The sequence below is a fragment of the Sparus aurata genome, chromosome 2 (assembly GCF_900880675.1).
Source record: "Sparus aurata chromosome 2, fSpaAur1.1, whole genome shotgun sequence".
Taxonomy (NCBI): domain Eukaryota; kingdom Metazoa; phylum Chordata; class Actinopteri; order Spariformes; family Sparidae; genus Sparus; species Sparus aurata.
Window position 1 is genome coordinate 24,990,465 of NC_044188.1, and position 18,876 is coordinate 25,009,340.

The following is an 18,876-nucleotide window of genomic DNA, read 5'->3' on the forward strand; positions in this document are numbered from 1 at the left end:
TCTTCGATCCCTTCACTTTGCACATGCTGCTGTAGCAGTGATTCTCCATGGGTGCCTAGCTGAGTGTAGTAGTGGTAGGTAGACTGAGAGAGAACTATTGGTTTAAAGAGGAGGTGGGAGCTCTGAGTGAAAAGACACATTTTGGGACATTTGACGTGAATCTTATACGGGTTTTTTTCCACCGCCTATCTCTCAGACAATCTGCACAGCAGCTCTGTGCAGCCGGAGTGAGGTTAAGGTTACAGTATAGTACTTGATGTACTTTTCACACCAACTGTTCAGGTGCAGTGGACCCTCTCTGGCCTCGTACGTCACTTCCTTTTGTGTGCGTCTGCGAGGCTGCTGTACTGTCTGGCTTGGGACGGAGGGTTTCCACGCTTAGCAGGCGACTAACCATATTAAACCCATAAAGAGGCGCCTTTATCCTTCCGGGACTTGTAAATTATTTGTCGTCGTGTACAGCACAACTATCCATCAAGTTGGAGCTCGGTGGACTTTATTCCCTCGCTGGCTCGCTTACGCTTCAGTGAGCCACTGCAGCAGCAACAGACCAAGCACGCCGCCACCGCCGCTGTTGTTGTGAGAGAAGAAAACAAGCTCGGCGAGCAGTCCGCTAAGCTGTGTGATCATTGACAGAGTTCAATACACACAAGCCTCGAGTGATAACTGGTGCGAGCTGTGTGTAGCGAACCTCGGAGCCTCTTTGAGAACCGACAGCTGGGTATATATCGTCGCTGAAGTAGAGGTAAGAACAGCCGGGGGAATGAGAACTAGCGTGAGTGGCTAACTGCCATGCTAACTAGCCGTTAGCTTGAAAGCTATTTTGGCTAGCTGCCTTGTTTGGTCGTAATGCGGTCTTGGTCAGTGTCCTCACTGCTGTCTGAGGCGCCACTTGGCCGAACTGTCCGTCGGCTGTAGTTGGAGTGTTGTAGTAACTTGTGTACTGCTAAGCTAGGGTAGAAAAGCTAACGACCTGTCTTGGACTTTGAAGGAAACCCTTGTTGACTTTGCCTCAGTTAGCTCCGTACTACACTGAGGGTGAGGAGGATGCGTTAACGTTACGGTAATGTTTACGTTTGGCAGCTTGTGTTTGTGCTGGGTGTAGTTTATAATAAGTCATCCATTGATTAAGTATGATAATCTAACATGGTCGATATGTAAAGTAATCCTATTTACGGTCTCTACATTTTCTCAAGTTGTGCTAGCTAACATTAACTACATGTGAACCAAGTACCTTAACGCTTGACTAGATATAATTGTAGCTGTCCTCTTTGTTAAGTCCATTGTGCTTTTTCTGGTGTACAATAGGACAGTTTCCTGCTCTGTGTTTACTATCGTATAGAGCACCCACTATTATTCTGGTTAGTCAAATTAGTAGCCGTAAAACTATGATGCACAGCCTTAGTCGGACTTTTGATGGCCATAAAAAAGTCCGAAGTCGTGGGAAGCCTTATCTTTTTTATCTTTGTAAACAAAGTAGTTCAAACAGTCTTTGAGTTCCGGTGACTGACTGTATGTACTGTAATATCCAACCCCATCACTTTCACTGAAATACTGTGAAATTCTGGTAAACCTATTATCTAACATAAGCTGTTGATTCAGGGCTGACCCTGGATCACCAAGGCCTCTCCACAAACATTCAGCAAGAGCTGTGGGAGGCTATTATATTTAACAATACAGGAGCTTTGCAGCCATGTTGCTGATCGGAAGATCACTGGCATATTCCACATTTGTTTTCTACCTAGCATGATTAGAGTAACAGCATTTAAACACACCTTGTCGTGACATAGAAACACTGGGTGTTTTTTTTTTCTCAGGGAGAGTTGCAAGAGATGATTGAGGTGCTGGAGTTTTAATATCTAGCTTGTGGTCATGATAGTCATTATGTTAGTCTCATTTTGGATATCACTGTCAAACTGTGAGATGGCCAGATAAGAGTTGGTGAGCAGAGTGCGGAGTTCAGCATTTTCTTTGTTGTGGAGTTGTGTTTCGGGTGCCTGAGAAGGTGAGGAATTTATTCAAGCGCAGTGCTGTGGCGACAACACTCAGATAGGAATCAAGAGCAATACACAGAAAGTTTCCTTTGTTTTGAGAAATCGGTTTCACTTTATGTCTTAACCTCCACCTTCCTGGCAGTAGGTTAACTTCCTTTAGGCCCTGTGTCTTCATATTTATTTTTTAGTGTTCCTCTACATCCAACAAGGCAACTGCGGGTAAAGAAAAAAATTACCCGGGCTGTGTTTTTTTAAATTTTTTTATTCAAAGTGAGGAACTGAATTGTAAATAGCCTGAAGTCACCCAGCTCTTGTTGCGCACTTATTTACAAGTCAGCTGAGGTTTTAAATATGAGTTTTTACAAAGAGTAACAGTGCACTTATTCTAAGTATTCACATGACCTTCTGTTGTTTTTGTGACATTTTTTTTCTGGTTTGGTTGGTTTATGGCCCTTTGCACGTGACTGACTGCTGTTGTTCCCAGTGAGTTGTAATTACATATTAATGCCACAAGAGCTGCACCCAACAAAGGATTCTTATTATCTATTTAATGTAGTGACTTTATTCACAATTAATTGTTTGGTCTCTACACTGTCAAATCATTGTGAAAAATGCTCATTCCAATTGCCGTAGCTGAAACTGATGTCTTAAAATCGCTTCCTTTGTCCAGTCAGCAGTCCAAACCCCAAAGACTCTTTTATTTATTCTTATAAATAACGAAGAAAAGCAGCAAATCCTCACACATAGGAAGCCAGAACCAGCAAATGTTCTGTTGAAACGTTTTGCTTGAAAAGTGTCTGGAACTATTGATTATCATAGTATTTAGTAATTCAATTTATTTCAATTAAATAAGTCGTTAATCAACTCATCGTTTGACTTCCTGAAACTACATCAGGCTATGATGAGCAGTGTTTTTGTATTGTACGGCTTGAAATAATTGGCAACTCTGCATTAACAGTACTTCTCTCTGTTTGTTTTCCTACAGGTTTTAAAGTTTTAAGTTTTTTGTTTTTTAATCTGAGCCACTGTCGGGCACTTGACCAATAGGAACAGTTTGCACAATTTCCACAAGCTTGTCTGCAGCCCCCTCCCAACCCAGAGAGTCTTCTGCCCCAGCATGAATGAAGTCACTGTTGTGAGAGAGGGATGGCTCCACAAGAGAGGTAAGGGGGCCCCGTGTGTTTGCTGTCAATCATCTGAGTTTACATTAAAGTCGTATTCCATGTCAAAATCTCTATCTTGAGTATTAAATACTCCTCCTTCAGGTTTGTTAGGTGTCATCCCTCATTGATGGCAGTCACTTACAGCAGATTTCCTTTGTAACAGAAAATCGTCACCTGTCTGTTTTTTCAGGTGAATACATCAAAACATGGCGGCCCCGCTACTTCATCTTAAAGAGCGATGGCTCCTTCATTGGTTACAAAGAGAAGCCTGAGGTGTCCAGTGACCACAGCCTCCCACCGCTCAACAACTTCTCTGTCGCAGGTCAATTTTCCCTCCTGGCCAGCAAATTTCAATACGTGTTTGCTACGTGTTGGAGAAGTGTGTTTACGTTTTGTTGGCTGATGTGTCTGTGCTTTGTAGAATGCCAGCTGATGAAGACAGAGCGCCCGAAGCCCAACACATTTGTCATTCGCTGCCTGCAATGGACCTCTGTGATTGAGCGTACCTTCCACGTAGACAGCAATGAGGAGAGGTAAAAGATTGTCATTCCAAGGGTTGTATATTCAATTATATTTTCAGTCTCTTCTGTTAAAATTAAATTTTCACATGTTAAAAAAAAGGCACTCAAGGACATTTTTAGAAAACATGAAACATTCGTCAAATCATGTATGACATGACACTGCATAAACATAAATACAGGTTAAAAATGACACACAGTTGTATTCAGGTGGACGTGTAAAATACTGGCTTAGTGGATAAATAATGAAAAAATCTCAGAGTCATAGCACTCTGTCTCCAGTGTAGGTAAAAGTGGAGATGATCGAAGTCTTGTGTGGAAAAATGTGTTTGAAGATTTGTTTTCATGAGTAACTCATGAGAAAAAAAATGTACGAACTAAAATTATTCCTGGAATGAAATTAAGGTTTGTGACAGAAGCTGAGATGAGTCTTTCTTTAAAGGAAGTAAGGAAAGAAACAATCAAGCTTTTCCCCCAAATCACTCACAGATGGCCTAAATGGACCATTGTTCTCAACAGGCAGTGAAATGTAGTTTGCGAGAGTAGAAAAGACCATCATGCTCGAAATAGAATTCAGTGCCAGATTAAACCTGATTTATTCACCTCCAACCCAAGCAATCGTCATTGAGATTTGTTTACATCGGCTCTGCCAAGTACTAAATCCCAGCAGCCCCCTGGATTATCCTCATCCTTCTGAACTAGTGTTTTTCCTTTTAAGATATATATTCTTTGCATACCACCTATACAATCCATCTATATACAAAGAGTTTATAAAAAATGTAATCGCTAACTACAGAGTGTATCTGAAGGCAAAACTTTAAAACCTGCTGTTTCAAATCTTTTTAAAATAGATTCAGAGCGATGTAGACATGGCTTTGGCTAGATTTGATAAGGGCAATGTGTGTTTTCTTCTGGCACAGGAAAGAATGGATGCGATCGATCCAGGCAGTGGCAAATAGCCTGAAGAGTCAGCAGCAGGATGAGGAGCCCATGGAGATCAAATTTGGCTCACCAAGTGACATGAGCGGCACAGAGGAGATGGAGATTGCTGTGTCCAAATCCCGCACAAAAGTGGTCAGTATTTGCACAAGCAGCGGCTGGCAGCTGACTGTTTGCTGTTTGTCCAGTTAAGCTCATCTTTATTGAGCAAGTTGTTTAAACTTTAAGCCTCTTTCTCAAAGCTTTTTGGTGAAGCAACCTTTTAAATGGGCGGAGGGTAACATTCATTTATATATTGTCTAATGCTGATTCACTTGAAGTGATTTTGAATGGCTCTGTTTTTAAGGACTGTATTTATCTTTTGACCGTTGACTTTGTCATCCAGTGTAAAATGTACGTAGAGATGCAGTACATATAGCTGTTAAGTAGATTTGGTTCTTTCAAGCAGTTTGATTTAAATACTTGTATTTATTTTCTTTATTTAAATAATTTCCTGCATTAGATGTAGTATTGTTTACCCTTCCCTACATGTTACTGTAGACCTGCCAAAGACCAATGTCACTTTTTGCAGTGCTGAAAAAGCCTGCTGTTTGTCAATTGTTAATTTAAAGGCCCAGTTCTCTAATTTAATGAGAAAGTTTCATATTTATTCCGTCATGTCATGTCTCGTATATGAGATTATCACTTATCAAAATACTCCTTTCTGACTCCATTTACAGAAACAATAATTATTATTCATTGTAAAACACACTTCATTCAAACTTGACAGAAAAACTAAATAAAATAGCATCTTTGGTCATCTTTCCACTGTTGGACATTGCTAATTCTGGTGATTTGGTCAAAATAAATCCTAAATCCATCTCCCTTTGTGAAAATATTCCTTCTGTACATGCTGTTTTCCCCCGCTGCTTCTCTGATGTCAGCCCTACTTCTCACTCCTCTGCTTATATTAGTCTTCAAGCCCCATCAAACTCACAGATGTGCCATTCATGGTGTGTTTGAGAAAAGCCAGGTGTAAGCTCACTCTCAAGCACCAGCAGATGTGTGCACCGTTGTGAGGTCTTATCTTTGAACCTTGTTCCTACAGACCATGAGTGATTTTGACTACCTGAAACTGCTGGGGAAAGGGACATTTGGTAAAGTGATTCTGGTGAAGGAGAAGGCCACGGGGATGTACTATGCCATGAAAATCCTCCGCAAAGAAGTCATCATTGCAAAAGTTAGTATCAATCACGTCACAGTATGATATTTGCATTACATTGTTTTGAAAGAGTTTCTGTATATTAGTGTGGGGCTCTGCTTTCATTGCATATACCAAAGGTGTTTGTGTTTGTATTCCTATAGGATGAGGTGGCACACACAGTTACAGAAAGCAGAGTTCTCCAAAATACGCGGCATCCCTTTCTAACGGTGAGTTACCAGTGGCTGTTTTGTTGCGTTCCAAAATGAGTGGACCATTTAGTCAGTATAATGCAGTCACTAAGTTTTGTTTTCTTCCCCACAGACACTAAAATATGCATTTCAAACGCACGACCGGCTATGCTTTGTGATGGAGTATGCAAATGGAGGAGAAGTAAGTTTAACTCTTTACCATCTGGCCCACAGTTGTGTCTCATGTGTTGATATTACGGGCTGCAAGATATTGGAAAAAACTGACATCGCGATTATTTTAACCATGCGATATATATTGCGATACGAAAAAATTCAGGAATTTTCACCAGATGACCTGAATAGCACTTTATGTTATGCTTTATGTCGTACTGAGCTGTGTGATACTGACGTAAATGGTCAAACTAATTAGTTGCGTTACCTCTCGTTGTGGCAACAGATGCAAGGAACACGTGTTTGGTCAATATCATCCATCTTGTAGCCGAAATAATTCCAGATAATTGACATTGCTATTCTTTTTTGCACCAAGTCTTCGTTTTAGGCGATTTTCTCTTGTTGGTTGCTAATTTTTCAATGTTGTTAGACTCACTCCATGTGCAGGGGTGTGGTCTGCTTCGGCACACTGAATTAGATCTAATGATTGGTGGATCGCTGCGCATGCAGAGTCTGCATGCACAGTGTGTGTCAGGTACCCTTGAAATTAGATGAGTTCATTTGCCTCCTACATCGCAGGCCCTGCGATGTGACTATTGCGCACACGTACATTGTGATGACGACATCGTGCAGCTCTAGTTGATATACCTGTGCATGACTCTTTGGAAGATAACCAATTGTTAAAGCCAACACATTGCGATGCATCAATTTAAGGGTGACTCCTGACTTGTTTGGTTAAACGGGCCCTGGTGTGTTTGCAAAGTTAGTGCATTTTGTTTGGGCTTGTGTTAAACCTGTCAATCAAACCCTGGTGCGGACTAAACAAGCGGACCAAGAGCACTTGGAAAGGAGGGTCCTGTTCCACTTCCAAGCACACCCTGGGGCTGTGTTGTTTGGGGTGTGAAAATAAGCAAACCAACCACATAAACCACAATATATTTATATTAATTTAAAAAAATTATTTGGTATCACAAATAGCAATCCCTCTATCAAACATCCTAAATAATAAAAGATGCTTTGCTCTCTTTGGTTCTGTCTCTACAGGTTTAACTCATGATTTGGTGTCTATTACTACTAATAATTCTTATATCAGCCTGGTATATACTGGGCTGATTATTAACACAAAAACTCTGATTAAACATGCTATTGTCAGAATGACTGTGGACCTACAAGTAAATGCATTTTAACAAATCAAGTTTTTTCTTTTTAATATATAATCGAGAATCCCAAGAAACATGAAGGATTGTCCCTAATTCTTTTATTTATTCTTTTTCAGCTATTCTTTCACTTATCACGGGACAGAGTGTTCACGGAAGACAGAGCAAGATTCTATGGTGCAGAAATTGTGTCAGCACTGGAGTACCTTCACTCACGCAATGTAGTTTACAGGGATTTAAAGGTAAGGCGTCTGCTATCTCTGATCATATAGTATTGTTTATTGCAAAAAGCTGCAGAGAGAGGTGTTATTTGATATGCTATAACCGTAGATTGTCATACAACTTAACCCTTTAGCAAGGCACTTCATAAGTGCTGCAATGACTATATTGAAAAAAGATATTACAAGTTAACTTTTTTGCAAATGTACTTCTTACATGCACTGTGGAGTCCTCCTCCTCAGTCATGTATTGTACTCATAGGGGCTCTCAACTATATTCCATTTTTCACTCATTTTCCCGTCATAGCTGTCAACTAATTTGACTCTAATTTGAATCTTTCCCTGCACAGCTGGAGAACCTCATGTTAGACAAGGACGGCCACATAAAGATAACAGACTTTGGGCTGTGTAAAGAAGGCATCACGGACGGCGCTACCATGAAAACCTTCTGTGGAACCCCGGAGTACCTGGCACCAGAGGTAACTCCATAGTTCCTGGGGGTTCTGACACTTATGTGTTTTCTCACCAGGTTTATGTAAATAAGCACGATGCCGCATTCTGGATGAGCTTGAATTGAGTTTAATAACTGGACTCATTTTGGTGTCTGTGAATAGGACCTTAAAAATTTCTATTGTTTAATTTGTTTTAACTCCTACTCTGTCAGGTGCTAGAGGACAATGACTATGGACGGGCGGTGGACTGGTGGGGACTGGGAGTGGTGATGTATGAGATGATGTGTGGCCGGTTGCCCTTCTACAACCAGGACCATGAGCGTCTTTTTGAGCTTATTCTCATGGAGGAGATCCGCTTCCCCAAGAACCTGGCTCCTGAGGCCAAGGCCCTGCTGGCAGGTCTGCTCAAAAAGGACCCCAAACAAAGGTTTGTGGTTGGCTGCTGATGTATACTTTTACACCATTAAAGTTAATAATATGTGAGAATAATTGGGGAAAAAATAAGCACATGATAACGTCAGTGTCCCTTGTTCTATTAGTATTGGAAGGATTGAAATACAAATGATGCCTAAAAAAGTTTTACAGATATTAAGGAAATTGAAAACATGGGTTTCATGAAAGCCTGAGAATAGCCAGATATTGATGGAGGTCTGTTTTTGTTAACATCTATTTACTGCAGCCATATAAATGATTTATGAAGAACCATTAAATTATATCAACAGCCTTTTGATAAGGATCTTTTGAAACTGGTTTTTAGGGACAGGGCAGGACATTTAGAAGTTTAAAAAGAAATATTGTCGGTTCTCTCAGCACATCCAACACTACTGTATCTGTTCAAATCCCAGCAAAATCCGCCCCAAAAAATATTAGTCTATGATTCATTAAATAACAGACAATTTATTTAGGTATACAATACATTTGTACTGTGTTTGTATTTTGTGAGTGAGAAAACATGGCTCAGTAACTGGTTCCTGAAGCCAGAAAAACAATTTCTTTGCACCTGTCCACTGTGCTTGGGGGCAGCACACATACAGTTATAAAATAAGTAACCACATTATTAAACCCTTGTTCCTTCTTGATTAGTTTTGGTACAGGGTAATGGCCATAAACAAGGGTATAATTGATTGTTGTTTTGGTCTAGCCCTGTTGTTTCTGGGAACAGTCGAATGACATCTAATATTAGCACATTGAGCACCGCCCGCAGGCTTACTAACACATGCACTTGTAAGGAAGGAAATGAAAAATACAATTTAGCTAAAAATTGGTAAATACAAGTAAGAAGAGAACAACACCAGTTTGTATAATTATCTGTTTAAAGAAAAGGTGTCTGCTGAGTGGTTGTTGATGATGACATGTTTTGTTTTGTTTACAGGCTCGGAGGTGGACCAGATGATGCCAAAGATGTGATGAACCACAAGTTCTTCACCTCCATCAACTGGCAAGATGTTATTGACAAGAAGGTGCGGTGCTGGGGAGAAAACAGAAATGATGTGACATTTAAAGGGGACCTATTATGCCAATTTCCAACTTTTTATTCTAGGACTCCACTAGTATAGCTTTGCATGATTCAGAGTTCACCCACCTTCCAGAAGCCTGCCGAGGGGCAGCATCCACAGATCGAATAGTGCCTTCCTCTTGCACCTGTGCTTGACAGCATGTTTTATTCTCTCATTTTGGTGAAACAAAATCATACATAACGAGTCCCCTTTAATATAAAATGTGCAGAATGTAAAATCATCGATATTCTGCTCCTCCTCAGCTTGTTCCACCCTTCAAGCCCCAGGTCACATCGGAGACGGACACGCGCTACTTCGATGATGAGTTCACAGCACAAACCATAACAATAACTCCCCCTGACAAGTGTAAGTAGATAGACATCTGTCATTTGTGCTTTTTTTTACTGGGTTCATACGTGTTTGTACACATTATATAAAACATTTTGCTTGTGGATATAATTTTTTTTCTCTCTCTTCATTCTCATACTCCAGATGACAGCTTAGATCCAGAGGATTCAGATCAGCGTACACACTTCCCTCAGTTCTCCTACTCTGCCAGCATACGGGAATGATCACTCAGACTCTTGAACATGCAGGCAGGCTTACACACGATCACAATCCCACATACACACTTGCACTGCTGGGGAGTTGGAATGACACAAACGACAACTTGCACAAAACACATTTTCATTCGGTCTTTAACGCACATATACTCACAGACACGCAAACACACACACACACACACACACACACTCGCACTGGCAAATCAGAGAAGATGCGATCATAGAATATGGATTGAACACACGGGCCGTGAATGACTGACCTCAGCAGGTTTGTGTGGATAGACCGGCAGCTTTGTCTCTCTACGTCCTCTCAGGGTCGGCTTCAGGCTTTCCCTGCGGGACCTCTGCTGCACTACACTGGGTACCACATCAAAGCCTTTGACACTTTGAAAACCAGGTTATGCCAGCAAGTACCACCTCTTTACCAGCTGTACCCATGCTACATAAACACACACACACACACCCATGCATAGACTGCATATATATACACACAAACGTACTTGATAGAATTAAAAGAATTATAATCGAAATTAGGAAATGGAAAAGATTTGGGGAAAAAGACACATTTTTATTTCATTGATTGTTGCGGTTTTAAATGTAAAGCCATATTTCTGCATACTTTGTGATTTACTTTTTCATTTTTTTTAACAAGTGCTCTTTCTGGAACTTGCTGTTACAAATCAAGTGTGAAACTGTTCTTACAGTGGGGGAAAATGGGGCAGAGAAGAGGGGAGGAGGGTTGCCATTTCTGTGTTTGCACTGCACGTGTATAAACGAATGGACGCGTCAGTGTGTGTGTGTGTGTACGTGTGTGTGAAGGAGAATGTCTCAACAACCATTTTTGATTCTCAACCATCCATTTTTGATTCACAACCATCCATTTGTGTCTGTTTTGTGCATGTTTTTAAACTGAACTATTGCTGGAATATCGACGAGAGGACACTACTCGGCACACTCGATGGCCTTTCTAAAAGGGAACAAGCAGAACAAGCATGTAATTTATGATTGCTGTGACCAGATCAGCGCTAAATTGACTCAGTCAGGAATAGAAACTCTTGCATGGCTAACCTTTGCTTTAAAAGTTGCTTAATTTAACTCAAAGTGTTGCAGCAGTCAGGCTCTGAAAGTCCACGTCACTGTGTCCAGACTGACTTATCGACCAACCAGCTTCTGGTTGGAGCTGTACATTTCATTAAGGCCAGTTGTGTGTTGCGTGTTAGAGACCATAAAAATAGAAGGAAAGAGGAGAATAGAGACTAGGTGCTTGACCACAGTTGTTCCCCGATCTGTGTAGAGACCAATGTAGATGAACACAGCCATCCACTGTCCTCAATACAGTAATTGTCACATTCTAGCTGAAGAGTTGGGCACCAATCTTTTGTTCATTTGTAATATCAGTGTAAGTTTTAAAATATTTTTTAAAATAAGCCTTTGAGTGTTCCCGTATTTAAAGAAAGAGCGTTCAAATGATGTTAAGTATTTCATAATGAGGCCAAAAATCGACTGACTTGGTGGACATTTATCACTTCAAATGATTCCACATTTGATGTTTAGAACCTTTGTTTTTCTTTTGTTTTGTTTTTTAATGCTGTGTCAAGGCACTTAAATCTACGTAGTTGTATGTCTGGAGCAACAGTTTGCAGGTTTACAATCCCAACTAAACTGTGCATGAGCTGGTAGACCAACCTTCAACCTGCTGCGGACAGGAGGAACTAATCAAAACATCAGCTTATGTATTGTCAAGTCTAAACGTAAATCTGCTGATTGGTTTATGATGGCACATGATTGAGAGGTTCTGGACAGCATATAGAAAAGTGCTCATGTTGACACCAGCGTTTTATATTGCCTATTGCTGGAAGAGATGTTGGATGCTCTTCGAGCTTCACTAAAGGAACATCAAAATCTTTTTTTTTTTGGTTTGTCATTGTTTTTGTTGATTTTACTTCTTTTTGTGTCCATCTATTTCTATGATTTTGGAAGACGCATTGTCTTGTTTAAGTATACATTATATAAAATATATATATTAAAGTTTTTAAATGGCCTTTTTGATTAAGTTCTTCATTTCATGGGATTTCCAACTTTATTGTTTGTTTAGCTAATGTGCTACTATCAGTAATTTCATATTAAATGGGCAATTATTTTTTGGTTTGCAATATCACATTCTGAAACCGAACTGAATTCACTGTTCATAATTTGCATAATTCGACATATATTAAAGTATTATCAAGATAAAATGACATTAGCTATTTTATAATTCCTTTTTAAACTAGATACAATTTCCTCAGCACTTAAATTTTCCTACATTTTGAAGATTGCATTTTTAAATTGTACCCTTTTTGAAAAGATGAGAGTAATGAAATTGACGTTTTAGAATTTAAAAGATTGCTAATTCTTCAGTGATATTTAAAGGTTTAGCAAAAGCATCAACCAGCATCCACCCATCATGTCACACATTAATTTGTTTTTATTTAAGTTTGTGTGAGTGATGGTGAGACGTTCGGGTGAAAGTGATGACGAGGGCACAGAAAAAAGCAGATGGTTTTTGACTCCCGTTGCTGGACAGCAGGTAGCCCCAGTTCCTGCGGATGAAAATGTGATCTCTGTGGAAATGGCTTTGATTTACAGTTCACAACTCCAGCACCTCTTCTCACTGGCTCAGGCACAGCCATCATACTCTAGCCTAGTGTCCTGCTTTGGAAACTGCAGGATCAGATATCAGAACCACTGCACTGATGGACTCCACTGTGGATTTGCCTTCATTGCTATCATGGCCATAAGGGGGTGCTGCTGAACTTTTTTAAATATTGGTTGTGAAGCCATACTCTGAACCTCGCTGCTGCTGGCCACGCTTTAAGCAATGCTTCACAGCTAAACATGCAAGTTAATACCCCTGACCTCTCCTGTAGGCATACACAGGCACAACAAGTGCCTCCTCACTATTGTGTAAATACCAAAAAAAAAAAAAACAACTAAAAAAAGCTTGATGGTGAATGCAGCATTAGTAGAAGGGGAGGCCTGCAGCTTTTTAGTATTTGATTTGCAGCTTTACTATGGTTACCTTGCTTCTCTGTATATTTGAATGTGATCAACAGTCACGAATGTCACACCTGATGCTGGTGTAACAAGATTTTCTTTGCTTGTTGCTGTTAGTTGAGGCTCAGAGGGCAATGAAAAAAAGCAATCTTTAAGGGGAGGACGTTGTCCTGGTAGACAGTTTCAGCCCCCCCTTTGCAAGACTTTACAATGTAACGGGTTATACCTGCTACAATATGGTAGCTTATAACATTTGCAACTATAATGTGCCAGTAAACGTTTTTACTGAACAAAACGTGTGTGGGTGTGGTTTCTTATAGTGTACACCTGTCTGTCCTTATAAAATACACTGCAGCAGCTCTGCAAGCATTATGAAGCTAAGCTAATGTGACCAGTGCTGTAGCTACCATTGATGATACAGAGGTCATGTGACCTGCATTATTTCAGATATTATCTCTGATAACACTTTAGAGTCAAAATCCTTGAATCTGACAGTTCAAGTCCTTGAAGACACAAAAATAATAAAGTTGTATATTTCGTACCCCCGGTAATATTTTTGACTAACCCACTTTTAAATTGACACGGAGTCTTTATTCTTTGGTTGATAGTCAAGCTATCAACTAAACTCAATTTAATTGGGGTAGCTGAGGTTGCATTCGGGGACTTGACCTCAGTATTTCTAAAATCCTGGGTACTGCCTTGATTTTGACACAAGGAAAGTACTTGTAATATTCTGTCCTCACATATTACGACATACGACAATTTTATAAGCTTTTCAAGACCTATTTTTTCCCCAAGGGACCATGCAAATAGTCATCTATTGTACTAACCATTTGCGTGAAATGGTTAATAAATATCATTAACTCTATATTTAGTTCAGTTTTTTCAGTTTTTTGTTTTTTTTTACTTGAAACTATGTCTTAGACCATTACTTTAAGAGGGTGACGATATGTATCTGTATGGCTAAAGACGGTATGCATGGATTCCCATCAGCCAATTAATATGTGAAGCACGTAAAAAAAAATAAAAAATCACCACGTTTTTTTTGTTTGTTTTTTTGTCAGTCGCATAAAAGAACGCGGTTTATTTTTCAAACGTCGACCGGAAGTCCTTATCTCCACCTGTCTACCTGGACGCCGGTGTCCCCACCCCAATCAGCGCGGCCCACCTGGCTTTATCAGCCGCTGTCTCGGGCAGCATGGCCACTCTCTCCGCTCAGGCCTCCGCTGACACCTGTGGATAAGTAGCTGCAGCGGCCCGACACGGAAACACTGTCACCGGCTGAGACCATGGCCAGGACTGGTTTCTGCGACTCCAAGCCCCTGCTGGACTTACACAAGAAGGTGAGCGTCTGCTCGGTGAGCTCAGCGGAACCGGTCCAAATCACATTTTATCAAGAAAATTCAAAAGTTTAGAAGTGAGGGCTCATCAGCTGGCATCACCAGGTTGTCCTAATCTACTAATATTCTTTAGTTTATTCTTTCCCCTCATTCACGTTCTAGGTATTTGATAGTAGATATTATCTATTGATTAATCTTATGAGTGGGATAACAGAGAAACTCCTTGATTAAACCTTGATCTGAAGTTATTGCGCTCACCTGCCATGATCCCAGGTGTGGATCAGTCTCTGATTAGAACCATCCTTCAGGGACACTCATTTCATGCCACTACTGACTGTCATACAGAGCGTGAACCAACTCCGCTCACCATCAAAGACATGAGACTAGATCAGTTTTGAGTGTCCAGTATCGCATCAGTACCAGTGCACAGCATTTGTGTCTGTGTTGTCCCTCCAGGCGGATGAGAGGCGAGCCCCGTTAAGAACTTGGGCTAATGCCTGTGTGCCCATAGACCGCTGGCAGCCTGCAGAGGTAGACGAGTCCAGGATGGCCCCTGTCAAAATGGAGACTGAATGCAGATGGGTACACCTTCTCTGTCCTGCTTGTCGTCCTCACCAAACGCATGCCGTCCGTCTCATCTTGGCACCTGTTCTGTTCTAGCTTCTTTTCCCTTCAAAGTAGTCTGACATTAAGAGGAATGCCCTTTGGGAGATGCTGTAACATGCTTTTCCCTGTCATGATCACACCAGTCGCACTAACGCATGTCTCACTGATGAGTAAGGCGTCTTCTTTGCAGGAAAGGAGGTTATCTACGCAGACGAATGAGGACATCATCATGGGGTTCCATGAGGACAGTCGCACGTGCTCAGTTGGTAGTGTAATCATTATGAAACTTGTCTTTTTTAAAGGAGCTCTCTTCAGCTTTTTCATTTTTATCCTGTCGTTCAGTGTTTTAAAAAAAAAAAAAAAAAAACGTTTTATGGAAAAGGTCAAAGTCCGCACGAACAGAAGCCCCTCTGTCCCACAGGAAACACTGCTCCTGAGACGACTGGTCTGTAGTCTCACCCTTATTAATTCTGTGATTTTTGTGACGTCACATCGTGTCAAACATTTGCATAGTTTACGCCCAGTCGCCAGTTTGGCACATAAGAATTGACTTGGCACAGTTGCTCTGTTTTAAGCAGCGCTAGCTCAGGTGTGTGTGCGTGTGTGTGGCCAGCACACACACACAATCAGGGCAGACTGGGTATTCAGGAGGGGGGCTTAAGAGACAGGAGCTACTAGTGTTTTAGACAGGGGGATTACAGAGCTGCAATGGACGTTATGAGAAAACTGATGCATTTAAACGTGCAAACCTATTCTAGTTGGAACCCAGGATAAAATGATGAACCTGAAAATGAGCAGAATGTCTCTCTTTAAAAAAAAAAACAAACAATATAGTGTCAGTTTCGAAAGTACTAACTCGAACAGTCGACCACAACATTAGTAACTTGCATGTCATTCCTTCCTTTCTCCCTTGTCCTATTTTCCATCCTGTGGAGCAGATGGGTGTATGGACAAGACTGTGCTTCTTCACCCTCTCGGGCTGCAGGGTCTTCACAGCCTCCAGGCACTAGTGCCCAGCTTGCTGCGCCGTGAAGTGGAGTTGGCACTGGAGAAGCTGGACCTCATATGGGACCGGACATACGCCTGGGACATGTTCCTGGATATGATGGTGAGACATTGTGGACAGAGGTCGCTATACGGCTTCATTAGTCTCCTGTTATTTCCAGTTTTTTTTTTTTTCTTTAAGGATGGAACAGCGCAATCACTAGTTGCATACAAGAAGGACAACCTAGAGGACTGGCACAAACACTTGTGGTATCTCTATAAAATATTTGGTGTCAGCCTCCTGTTTTGTGGTTTTACCCTGCAGAGAACTCAAACACAAAACTCTATGCCCAACGCTGACCTCCCCCAGCCCTTTACTGACGTCACTCGTGCCGTACTGGTGGACTGGCTCATTCAAGTTCATGTAAGTGTCACTGCAGGGGGAGGGTTTCTTCTCCCTCAGAACAAAGCTGTTCTAGCCATTCAGATCATAGAAGGTCACATGTTCTTCAGGTTGGCAAAAGAATGAGTGCTCGTTTTATTTAGATTGTGACGCCCCTAGTGGCAAACATTACATTGTGCACGTTTAATGGGATAGTTCTACATTTGAGGGAACAAGCTTTTATTTTCTTTACTTTCTTGCAAAGAGTCAGAATGATACCACTCGTGTCTGTATGGTAAATATCAAGCTAGTATCTGCCCAATTTACATAAAGACTGGGGTGGGGGAAACTGCTAGTGTGGCTCTATCCAAAAGTAACATCCAGGACTCAAAAGCTCAAGAATTAACATTTTCGTTTAATCTGCACAAATACCAATTAGTAAGATTGTTTTTATGCTTACTGGGTTAGCTTTGCAACCAGTTGCTGGCTGTTGCTCATAGCACTGAATAATGTCATTTCTCAAAATGTCTAACTGATGCTTTTAAACTTTTTACTTTCGTCTATGGTTTGTAATCTCGAATGACCTTTTTTATTTCCTACCAGGAGATGATGCAGTTTCAAGCAGAGACCCTCTATCTGGCCATACACCTCCTCGACCGCTCCCTGCGTCAGATCAAGGTGAACACAGCCAACCTGCAGCTCCTCGGCATGGTTTGCCTCTTCCTCGCTGCAAAGAAGGAAGAGTGTCTCCTCCCTGAGGTACCCCTGAGTTGAACACTATTGTTTTTTTTTTTTTATTTATTTATTCTGTTGTTTTTTGTTTGTTTTTTTTTACAAATTTGAGTGTATTTTCTGTGCTGCTTCCTCCAGGTGTCTGGGCTCTGCTACTTGATGGACCACACCTACACTAAGCAGCAGCTGCTGCGAATGGAGCGCAAAGTCCTCTGCGGGCTCAAGTTTGATTTGTCCTACTGTCCCCCTCTGCATTTCCTCTTCCTTCTTGGCTCTGTTGCTCGCTGCAGTCCAACGGTAGATCAGCATTGCGTGTTCTTTCCCCAGTTGTTGTTGTTTTTTTTTTTTATTTCACTGAACTTCAATTGAAACATCCTCCAAATCATGTGACCGTGAGGTTATTTCTAAGTATTGAAGTAAGTGGTGTGTGTGCACCTGTGCCTTCAGGTGGCGTGGATGGCTCGCTATCTGCTGGAGCTGTCTCTCCTCGAGGGCCAGTGTGTGGTGTTTCTGCCCGCGCAGCTCGCAGGAGCGGCCCTCTGCTTGTCCCGCCAAGTTCTGCAGGAGCCCCCGACCCCAGAAGGAGAGGCTGCCTGGTGTCTGGCCTCCAGCATCCATGTTGGCAGGTGTGTGTCTTGACTCATAAGAAGTATTCTCCTCATCCAGAGGACCCATGTAACGCCTATACACTGGCATCATTAGTGCACACAGAGCTCTGGCCTTTCTGTGGCCTAACTTCACAGATGCAAAACTTTTTTTCTTTTTTTTTCTTTTTTTTTTTTTTTGAATTAGTCCACCTCCATTTTATGTGTCAATCTGATTTGATATGCTTTTGATTTTTCAGTGAGACTGCCCTGCTGAGGATCATGCACATTCTGGCCAGCGCTGCAGCCAAGGCCCACACCCGAGAGACCTGTGCTACTTTTATTAAATTCTCCTGCCCAGAGACCATGCACGTCAGCAGACACCCAGGTCTAAATGACGCTCCTGCTCTGCTAGGCATATGCACCTGACATTCCTAACTCCCAGAAATGTAATTATCCCAAAGTGTAAAGGTGGAGATCACCCAAGCAATTTCACCTACGATGCTGTTCATTCTTGGCTGTGGATCCCGAGGAGTTGCTGTGGAAATGGGTGAGGAAGAAGTGTGATTTTTGATGCCAAACCTTATTTAACAAAGAATGCCATGCACCTTGCATGTTTATGTAATTTGGCCAAACGATTGGCACACCTGTTTTATGATCTTATCTTGCAGCCGGTTTAGAAAATATTTGAATTGTATTGATGTCGTTGTTATTTGTAAAGAGGATGTCCATCAAGTCATTTCTAAAGTTTTAATGTAAAAATAAAGTGTCTGCTGCAATGTTTTGAGTTTCAGCAGTTTTTATTCTGCACAAACATCCAGTTTCTGTGACTATAGGTCTACATGACTGCAGAGCCACCTTCTGACTGTATGGCTGCATTGTTATCCACTCCTGCTCACATGTGCAAGCATGCTGACACAGCAGTATGACCGTAGAGTCATTCTGGAGAATACGGGACGGCTTATAAAGCACAATTTTCATTCTATACAGTAAATGTAAAAACTAATGGACGTTTTGCACATGATGCCTATTGTAAAACAAACATGTGCTGCAGCTAATTCATGAATTGAACTCCTAACCAGGCGCAGTACAGTTGTGAATATACAGGCTTTTTATTCCAGGGAGCAGCAGTGGCTCATAGGCTACATTAGTGCATATCTGTGGTCAATAGTT

At 41.3% G+C, this 18,876-nt stretch overlaps 2 protein-coding genes across 4 annotated transcripts; both read left to right on the plus strand.

Annotated features, from left to right (window-relative positions):
- Window positions 1–310: 310 nt before the first annotated feature.
- akt2 (v-akt murine thymoma viral oncogene homolog 2) lies at window positions 311–13,370 on the plus strand. Of its 2 annotated transcripts, none has more exons than XM_030391872.1 (14): window positions 311–745; window positions 2,980–3,157; window positions 3,348–3,479; window positions 3,579–3,690; window positions 4,596–4,749; window positions 5,702–5,833; window positions 5,959–6,024; window positions 6,119–6,187; window positions 7,433–7,555; window positions 7,882–8,010; window positions 8,196–8,410; window positions 9,356–9,443; window positions 9,743–9,845; window positions 9,972–13,370. In XM_030391872.1, exons 2-14 carry the CDS (start codon window positions 3,112–3,114, stop codon window positions 10,049–10,051), a joined length of 1,449 nt encoding a protein of 482 aa, XP_030247732.1. In that variant the 5' UTR covers window positions 311–745; window positions 2,980–3,111; the 3' UTR covers window positions 10,052–13,370. The 2 variants fall into 2 exon arrangements, with proteins under 2 accessions (XP_030247732.1, XP_030247739.1); XM_030391879.1 differs by lacking the exon at window positions 311–745 and adding an exon at window positions 818–1,063.
- An 855-nt stretch (window positions 13,371–14,225) lies between these two features.
- Window positions 14,226–18,484, plus strand: ccnp (cyclin P). 2 transcript variants are annotated; one of them, XM_030391892.1, is made up of 9 exons: window positions 14,228–14,418; window positions 14,872–14,997; window positions 15,212–15,287; window positions 15,960–16,129; window positions 16,331–16,429; window positions 16,991–17,146; window positions 17,258–17,416; window positions 17,567–17,745; window positions 17,964–18,484. In XM_030391892.1, exons 1-9 carry the CDS (start codon window positions 14,365–14,367, stop codon window positions 18,130–18,132), a joined length of 1,188 nt encoding a protein of 395 aa, XP_030247752.1. In that variant the 5' UTR covers window positions 14,228–14,364; the 3' UTR covers window positions 18,133–18,484. The 2 variants fall into 2 exon arrangements, with proteins under 2 accessions (XP_030247759.1, XP_030247752.1); XM_030391899.1 differs by lacking the exon at window positions 14,872–14,997 and having other exon boundaries at window positions 14,226–14,418.
- Window positions 18,485–18,876: the final 392 nt, after the last annotated feature.

Excerpts from the sequence above, each read along its gene's own strand:
- akt2 (XM_030391872.1), top strand. The coding sequence starts at position 3,112 with ATGAATGAAGTCACTGTTGTGAGAGAGGGATGGCTCCACAAGAGAG. Across the intron at positions 3,691-4,595 it reads GTAGACAGCAATGAGGAGAG|GAAAGAATGGATGCGATCGA; the intron begins GTAAAAGATTGT and ends CTTCTGGCACAG. Across the intron at positions 8,011-8,195 it reads CGGAGTACCTGGCACCAGAG|GTGCTAGAGGACAATGACTA; the intron begins GTAACTCCATAG and ends CTACTCTGTCAG.
- ccnp (XM_030391892.1), top strand. The coding sequence starts at position 14,365 with ATGGCCAGGACTGGTTTCTGCGACTCCAAGCCCCTGCTGGACTTACAC. Across the intron at positions 17,147-17,257 it reads AAGAGTGTCTCCTCCCTGAG|GTGTCTGGGCTCTGCTACTT; the intron begins GTACCCCTGAGT and ends TGCTTCCTCCAG. Across the intron at positions 17,417-17,566 it reads TTGCTCGCTGCAGTCCAACG|GTGGCGTGGATGGCTCGCTA; the intron begins GTAGATCAGCAT and ends CTGTGCCTTCAG.